Here is a 9,103-nt window from a genome sequence, read left to right as displayed (position 1 = left end):
TCGGGGCGGCGGCTTCAGGCGGAGGTGGGCGGCAGGTCAATGTGGGAGGAATAATATGTTGTTTTGTTCTCATTTTGAGTTTATGTGCTAAGCTGAGGTGTCAGCTTGTGAGTGGTGAGCAGAAAACCCCCCCTTTTTCCCTTGGAATTGAAGTTATTCCCAAATAAAAAACGTGCTGTCACCGAATCTACTACTTTCCTCTCTTTCAGCTCTCAGTTGTGGCCTCTGTGCATCACAACTGCCGCTCTCTTCCATTTCCACACAATGTCGGACTGTCTCCCAAACGAGGTTATCGCCGACATCCTCTCACGACTGCCGGTGAAGTCGCTCATGAGATTCAGGTGCGTTTCAAAGGCATGGTGCTCTCTAATCTCCAATCCCCACTTCATCTCCACCCACCTCAATCGTTCTCTTTCCAACTCTCAACACCCACCTTACGTTTTCCTCAGCCACCACGACAACAAACCCAGCTATGAAGACGCCATACACACCCTCATGCTGTATCTCGATCGAGAAATAGAACAGAAACCGGATTTCCTTGAATACCCATCACATTCCATAGAATTGCGTGGTATACAGCAAAGCATGAACTATTTCTTGCACTTAGTGGGTTCATCTAACGGCCTACTTTGTCTTGCCAATTTGACTTTCAATAAGGAGAGAGGGTTGTGTGTTCTCTGGAACCCCTCTATTCAAAAAGCCATTTCCCTTCCGATGCCCAATATTGGATTTCGCGGTTCGTTAAACCAGTCTGTTGGGTTTGGGTATGATCCCATGACCGATGATTACAAATTGGTGAGGCTTGTGTACCTCTCAGCCATTGATTATTTTGATTTATACGTTGTTCCACCTCTGGTTGAGATTTATACGCTTCGAACTGGAATATGGCGCTCTATTACGGCCCCCGCTCCTCCCTACCTCATGAATAGGTGGTCCTCATCAGTTTTCGTGAATGGAGCACTCCACTGGCCCGCACACACTTCACAGCGCCAGGGCGCCTTTCTCAATGCGATCGTGTGGTTTAATATGAAGGATGAGGCCTTTGGTGAGATGGGTATGCCTAAGAGTTTACAAGGGCGGAAAGGCTTGAACGTTACTGTGGGGCTAGTTGATGGGTTGCTTGCTTTTGTAGAGAGGGAGAGATCGTTATTGTGGCAATATCGTAATGAGGTGTCTCACACCGTGTGGGTGATGAAAGAGTATGGAGTAGCAGAATCTTGGACCAAGCTGTTTGATGTTCGTATTGGGAGATTTGACAGGGTGGTAGGCTTAACAAAGAGTGGTGAAGTTCTAGTGCACAAGGCTGGAAGCTGTGGAAGGTTGTTTTCTTTCGGACCAAGTAGCCAAGGATATTTAGATCTTCCCATTTGTGGCCCTATGGAGATTTATTTAGATACTTATGTGGAGAGCCTTGTTCTACTGAATGTAGAAGACCAAGTTCCGGGGTGACAGGGGAATTCGTCTGGTGGTAATAAGCGCACAAAGAAAAGCTAGTAAACGCGAGGTACTTGATGCTAGCTCCACATTGTACTTTTAAGAAGTTTTACAGTAGAATTAAAAACTGCAGTTTCCAATTTGCATACCCCTTTATAAATCCCAATAAATTTCTAATCAATTTGCTGGTCCAAGCTGTATTACAAAATGCTAATACCTTGCATCTTATTACTATAAGTTCCCTATTCCGATCGCTTAATGTTTTACAGTTCAAATTTCCAGTCTTTCACATAGGTCAGGAAATTGAGCACTATGCTTGGAAAGCAAGCCTCTTCATCTTTTTCTACTTCCATTTGATGGTTGATAATGCTTATATGTATGTTTATATGAGCGTAGGTAAAGTTGGATGGCAAAATGAAATAGCTAATGGTGGTAGAGATTGATTTTTTGTTTTGTCTTTTGGGGGATGGAATGAAGGTGAGCCTAAGTTTGTTGCAGCACCAGGGAGGTTTAGTCTGATTTTCCAGTGTGTTTTATGGTTGTTTTGATTGTTTTGATACTTGAGAGTTATCTTAGATTCTTATTTCTGTAAGCATATGGTTGCTGAATGCATTATGTGCATGTGCACATGCTTTCTATAACTACTGTCTATGATAGTCTATTTTCTAAGGGCCAGTAACTGTTGCGGCTGATGTCTTTGTAACTTAGTAATTCAGAGTATGAACATATTGTTAGTTGATGTACTGTTTCTTTAAAAAAAAAAAATCATCTCATGCGGTGAAAGATGGTTTCATGAATACTTATAAAAAAGAAAGATGGTTTCATGAATACTTTGGAAAACATTACAGTCATTAGCTCTCAGTCCTTATCCTTAATGATGTTTCTTCATAAATAATGATTTTCAGGGTCCTCTATCTATACTTCAAGACTTTCAATGGTATATTAGAAAATGGAGTCTTTTGGTTTGTTTCTATTCTACATTTTCTGAAAATTAGAAAGAGAGCATTAGAGTATCACCATTGAACTATCTTTTACCCTACTTGCTTGTTCCTCATTTATTAGGTAATGGTGATATGAAAACATGAAAAATGTATTTTTTTTCCATCTGCAAAGGCTGCAAATGGATGTTAGCCAGGAATGTGAAACCATGGTTTTACAGGTAAACCATTTTATAAATGAAGCTTTGACACCCTTTCTATTCTGCATTTGTGCTACAATTTCCTTGTCTTTTTGCAAAGAGGCTATACTGATCTGGTTTCAAGTCCCACACTACTACAAATTGCCAGCAGTACTTTTAAGTCAAAATCAATTGAGAGTTGTAATTCAAATGACTAAGAATATTCTCATCATGTACTGATTGTACAATTATGGAGTGTTATCTGCTGCCTTACTTGACAATGGGTTCCTCCAATCCTGACCAATGAAATCCAATTAGCACGCCACTTGCATTTTTTTCTAGCATACATGTTTTAGAAGTGCATAACTTGGGTTTTGAATATCTTAGTTGATGTTCAAATCAATTAATTGAAAGCTTGTCTATTTGATTTGAGTTCTGGTATAAGGTTTTCAATATCTCAGTTGGCATTTTAATGACGACAGAAAAGGTGGATTTTGAAGTTTTATTAAGAAAGGAAATCTGCATAATGATAAATATACAATTGGTTCCTAGGAATCCAGTAGATTGGTACATGTGTTTTAACTTCACCGTTTGTTCTTTTTTACTTTTGATTGGATTAGTACTTATCTGAGTACATTTCCTGTTCTTCTTGTGCCTACGTTCCCTTCCTGTACATTCTTTGAATCTCTCTACATTCTAATGAATTACCATGCGTAATTGGTTTGAAATGATTTTCTAGTATGCACTGTTAAGAATAAAAAAAATTACTTGGGTTATGTTTGGTATGCGGAATGATGAGTCTACCAGGAAAATGAATAGTTTTTATTGAAAATGGAAGAATGTGAAATGGAATAGCCTTGGAATAGGCATTCTCATAGCCCATTAGGGATGACTATTCTAAGTGTTAGATCCTTATTATATATTCTAATACCAAGGTTATTCTATTCCCAATTTTATTCCTAATAAAAGCTATTCATTTTTTTTTTTTTTAATTGAATAGACATTTTGCTTACCAAACGTTACCTAAAGTTTCCGATTATACCTAAAGCGTGTAGTCCTTGGTTACAAAGAACCTAGAAATGGTTACTTTCACCCTCATTCTCTCTCACTAGGATCCTCTTCAGTTGAACAACTGGAGAGGAACCAGTTAGTTATAAAATGAGGATAAAATGGTCTAACCAAAAAATGTAATTACCATTTTACCCTCATGTTATTACTAACCGGTTGTTTTCAACCGGAGAGGATTCTGGTCCTTTTCTCTCTTCCCTCTCACTTTCTCTCTTTAGGTGTTTGAGTGGATGAGCAAATGAACTTCTCTAGGGTTCCTAGCGTTTTTATTGGGAAAGGCTTATGTTTTCTCATGTTTTGGACTCATTAATTTTGAATGTGTAAAAAGATTGCAAACTCAATTGCAAGTTATCACAAGTAATAAATTTTCAGTGAGAACAAGATCGATCTACATAGAATGGTAAACACTAAAGTGTAATTTTTATTATCTTACAAAAAATAAAATGAGTTGATTGTTATTTTTCCACTAAGAAGTGGTGCAATGAAGTGAAATGTAAAGCTAAGTTAAATTAACTAAACTAAATTAATTAAGGCAAAACTTTATTTAAGCTCCTTTAATTTTTTTCACTTTTGCATTGTTCTTCTAAAGTTCAAAAGCCTTCAATTTAGTATATCAAACTTTTAATATTTTGCAATATCACCCCTCCTGTTAGGATTTGAAGTTAAATTAGGCGATCAAAGGATAAAATGACCATTATACCCCTGTTGATATAAAATTACAAAATCACCCTTAAATTACAATTAAATTTTTATTTTTAAATAAGAGCATTTTAATAATTTCAGCAGCCTCCAGTAGGATTTGACCGAAATTCCTAATGGAAGAGAGATTGAATTTTTCTTTTAAGTTTAATACATTAAATTGAGAATTTTAAAAAACTTTAGAAGAGATATTGCAAAAATAATGTGAGTTTAAGGAATTAAATGAAAATTTTTCATTAATTAGAATTGAAGAAAAATTAATTAAAAAAGAAAAAAGAAAAACACAAGGCTTTGAAGATCCCCTAACATTTCTGAAGTGACTAAAATTGCAGAAAGTATCGCTGCTTTCCACATACCTGCTACATTTCAGATTTTGGACGAAAATTAGGTTAATTTTAGTTTTGTTTTGTGTTGTTTTTTCCTTACCCACGTTAGCAGCTTGTCTCAAATTGTTACTGACCCTCTTTTTGAAAGATCAATTTTTCTATTTGCTTTTCCAATAATTTGGACAAAGTTTTTTCCTCCAAGCTAGGTTGGGGGAACCTCCTTCAACCCAGTCTATAAAAATAATATATTTAATAACATGTAAGATGCACATGAATTTTTAATATTATTTATTCTAACTTTGTCCATATTATAAAAAAGTGATATGCTAGAATCTAATAAAACCCCCACATTTTGCCCATCAAAATTTTAGGTAGCAAAGTGACATTTGTCATCAACTTGGGCCATGCACTTTGCCACCTAGGATTTTGATGGGCAAAATGTGAGGGTTTTATTAGATTATAGCATTTCTCTATAAAAAAAAAACATGTGCAACTCACATATTCAAATGACACATGTCAATTTTATAGACTGAGTTTGAGGAAGATCTTCCAATCCAGTTTGAAGGAAAACTCTATCATTTTTTAAATTAAATTAAGCATTATCAATAACTTATTTTCTTTCATTAATTGTTGCATTTTATAATTGGATAGATTCCAAACTGGGTTGAAGAAATTTCTTTCAACCTAATCTATAAAACTGACATGTATCTATTTTTTTAAAAGACAGAGTTTATAAAAATATTTTTTTAAAATTAAAAACATTAAAAAATTATATTTAATTAAATTTTTTTAAAAAAAAATTGTGGGTGGCCCTTTGGTCATTTGGGGGTGGCTTTGGCCATGCGGGTAGTTCGGCCACCCCCAGACCGACAACCTAAATTGAAATCAATGGAGCTTACCCATCTACATGATCTGAAATGGGAATTCGTCATTGCTGAAGTTGCTTTGCCGCCCATGGCACTGCCGTGGCCATACGTGGGTCTCACTCTCCGTTTCTACACTTTTGTTCTCCTTCAATAAGTGTCTCTTGGCTAAGGCCACCCCCAATTTTTTTTAAAAAAATTTAATTAAATATAATTTTTTAATGTTTTTAATTTTTTTAATTTTTTTAATTAATTAATTATATGGACACGTACTAAACCATGATTGGTGCTGACATGGCGTTCCGCCAAATTTTGAACGAAATTTTGACGGAGGGACTATCTCCATCTTTAGGTAAGGTATAAGAACCTCCTGTGATAAAAAGTAAACCCTAGGGTCAAAAAATAAAGAAGTTAAACTACATGGGTGAATAAAGTATTTAACCATGTTATTTATTCCAACTTTGTCTCTGTTATAAAAAAAATATGTGCATCTCACATGTTTCGATGACATATGTCATTTTTATAGACTGAGTTGTAAGGTGAAAATGTGAATGTGGATGGGGATAATAGCAATACGATGCAAAATGCGGATAATGGTTTTTGATATCCGCATCCGCAACATGCAATTACTATCCGCATCCGCGCGGCTAATGCTGATAATAAATATGGATATTATCTGCTATCTGCATTTGAGGTAATGAGCATTTTAGACCTTGAAATTGTGTATTGCTTAAAATAAAAAAAAAACATTATTTATAGTTGAACATTATTATTCATACCACACTTTCTAATCATTTTGCCAATAAATTTTCATCACATACTTTATTTAATATTTAGCTTCCAGTAAATCTATAGTTGGTAACAGGAAAAGAAAAAAATTAAAATAATAATAATAATAATAAAGGAAGAATATATAAGGTAATTAATCACAACAAATTAAAAGAGTTTTCTAAAAATGAAATCCAACAACATTATAAATCTAGCAAATATAAGAAATATAAATTACAAATTCGACAAACATAATTTAAAAAATATTAAATAAAATATATATGTATACATATAAAATATAGTATATATTAAATATATAACGGAATGTGGATGCAAATAATATCTGCATTTGCATACCTTAAAACCGTTATCCACATTCCCATATGCGGATAGCGGATTGCGGATAGCGAATGGAGACTGTTATTATCCCCCTGCATTTTCACCTCTTTGAGTTGGAGGGTTTCTCCAACCCAGTTTGGAGGAAAACATTGTCCTTTAAAAAATGTACATTTAAGATATCAATTATTTGCTTTACTCATTTTAAAAATACTATTTTCTTTAATCAAGAATATTATAAAATTTTTATATTTATGAAATTAATACTCTCCCTTATTTTTTAAATGCCAGATATGTTTAATCCAATCTCCCTCTCCCCTCTCCTAGATAGGGTATAAGCGAGTTAATACAACTCGACAGCTCGCTCGATACCTGTTTGGTTAAGCTTAACTCGAACTCGAGCTCGACACTATACAAGCACACTCGCTATTCTTGTAACCTGCTCGATCAGTTAGTAATACATACCCAGCTCGCTCGATCAAACTCGACGGGGACTCGTAAGTTCGACTCGTTTAACACTCGAACTAGCTAGTTAGCACGACTCGTTAGCTCGTTCATATATATATATATATATATATATATATATATGTTAGTAATTAAATAATATATGTTATATGAATTATTTAATATTTATGTGTATGTATTAGTTGGCATACTAACTAGTTAGATCATAAATGAACATATTATCTAGTTAATTAATATATATTAAGTAAATATAATTAAGTACATGTTACTCAATACTTCAATGTATATTACTTATTTTATTTTACATGTGTGTTATATATTAGTATTAACATATTAACTAGTAACTAGTTAGTTAATAAACTAACATATTAAGTAAGTTAATATATATTAAATTACCAACTTAGTATAATTAACTATAGGTTATTTTGACAAACAAAAAAAATTATATGTTACTTAATATTTGTATGAGTATTATATATATGAATATATAATATACATACTTGTTAGTTAATACATACGAACTTAGTATTACTATTAAGTTAAGTGTGATCACATTATCTAAAGATTATGTGAATTGTAATTAGCAAAAAAAAAAAAAAAAGATTATATGAATTATTATATCATATGATCATATATATCACAAATTAAGTGATTAATATTATAATCAACAATGTGTTTGTTTAGAGGTATATGCTCTTGTTATGTTAAGAGTATTATGCTCTACATATCATTATAATTTAGATGTTATATCATATGAATTATCATTCGAATTTAGTCGCATTATCATATGGTCTACCATTATAATTTATTTGATTATATCAAATAATCAATTGATGATTAAATCATATGATTATATAATAACAAAATATACATATATAATATGACATAAGTCATAAGTATACAAACTCATACTACTACAATAATTAAGTACCTAGAGGCAGAGACTTAGTAACTAGTTTGTTAATAAACTAACATATTAACTAAGTTAATATATTAAATTACTAACCTAGTATAATTTACTATAGGTTATTTTGACAAAAACAAATTATATGTTACTTAATATTTGTATGTATATATATTATTCATACTTGTTAGTTAATATATACTAACTTAATATTACTAAATAAGTTAGCTATTTTCAAAAAACAAAAACAAAAACAATGATACGATGATATAATTACACTAGGTCATACTTAATTAGTTAATTAAGTATGACGTAGTGTAATTAGAATGATAATACCCATGAACATGATCTAACAATTAGAATAACGGATTTGGTTTTTGGTCGGTCTTTTATTTTCTTATAGTTCACTTTATGGGAGCAAACATAGACCGATAACGGAGGAGTTATCAAGCACAAAGAAAAATTGTCACTATGGTAAAGGCAACGAATTAGATTGCGATTGATAAAGCACTAGTAGCGAAAATAAAAATAAAAATAATAATAATAATAATAATAATAAAAAAAAAAGACAGGGAATCAAGGACATGGATAGAGACGTGATTTGCTAGAACTTGTTGTGAATCTGAAACTGATTGAGACTGTGACTTTTCATAGATATTATCTTATAATAGCCTGGTAAGTTATTATGTATGTTATAGACAATGTTTGAGTTGTGAAGATTAAAAAAAGAAGAAGTTAATATACAAGTAAATATTAACATACTAAATAGTAAATACTAACTATAGTTAAGTGTTACATCACATGATTTAAAGATTATGTGAATTGTTTAATCATATGATCATATATATCACAAATTAAGTGATTAATATTAGAATCAACAATGTATTTATTTAGAGATATATGTTCTTGTTATGTTTAGAATGTTATGCTCTAAATATCTATTTTTTGATGAATGAAGATTATTAGATTACAATGTTTAAAAAAAAAAAAAATGTTTGTTACAATCACAAATTAAGTATTATCATTATAATTTATATTTTATATCATATGAATTATCATTCGAATTTAGTCACATTATCATATGGTCTAATATTCGTCATATGAACATATAATTACTAGTTAA

General features: G+C 32.1%; 1 protein-coding gene across 1 annotated transcript; it reads left to right on the top strand.

Moving 5' to 3' along the window:
• Nucleotides 1-206: 206 nt before the first annotated feature.
• Nucleotides 207-1,623, top strand: LOC132181009 (F-box/kelch-repeat protein At3g06240-like). The gene has a single exon (XM_059594047.1). It carries the CDS (start codon nt 265-267, stop codon nt 1,447-1,449), a length of 1,185 nt encoding a protein of 394 aa, XP_059450030.1. The 5' UTR covers nt 207-264; the 3' UTR covers nt 1,450-1,623.
• The last annotated feature ends 7,480 nt before the right edge of the window (nt 1,624-9,103 follow it).

Source organism: Corylus avellana, chromosome ca5 (genome assembly GCF_901000735.1).
Source record: "Corylus avellana chromosome ca5, CavTom2PMs-1.0".
Classification (NCBI taxonomy): Eukaryota; Viridiplantae; Streptophyta; class Magnoliopsida; order Fagales; family Betulaceae; genus Corylus; species Corylus avellana.
The sequence above is the reverse complement of the archived record's forward strand: the minus strand, read 5'-3'. Positions and strand labels throughout refer to the sequence as shown.

What these genes read in the sequence shown, in the direction of transcription:
- LOC132181009 (XM_059594047.1), top strand. Translation starts at nt 265, where the DNA reads ATGTCGGACTGTCTCCCAAACGAGGTTATCGCCGACATCCTCTCACGA.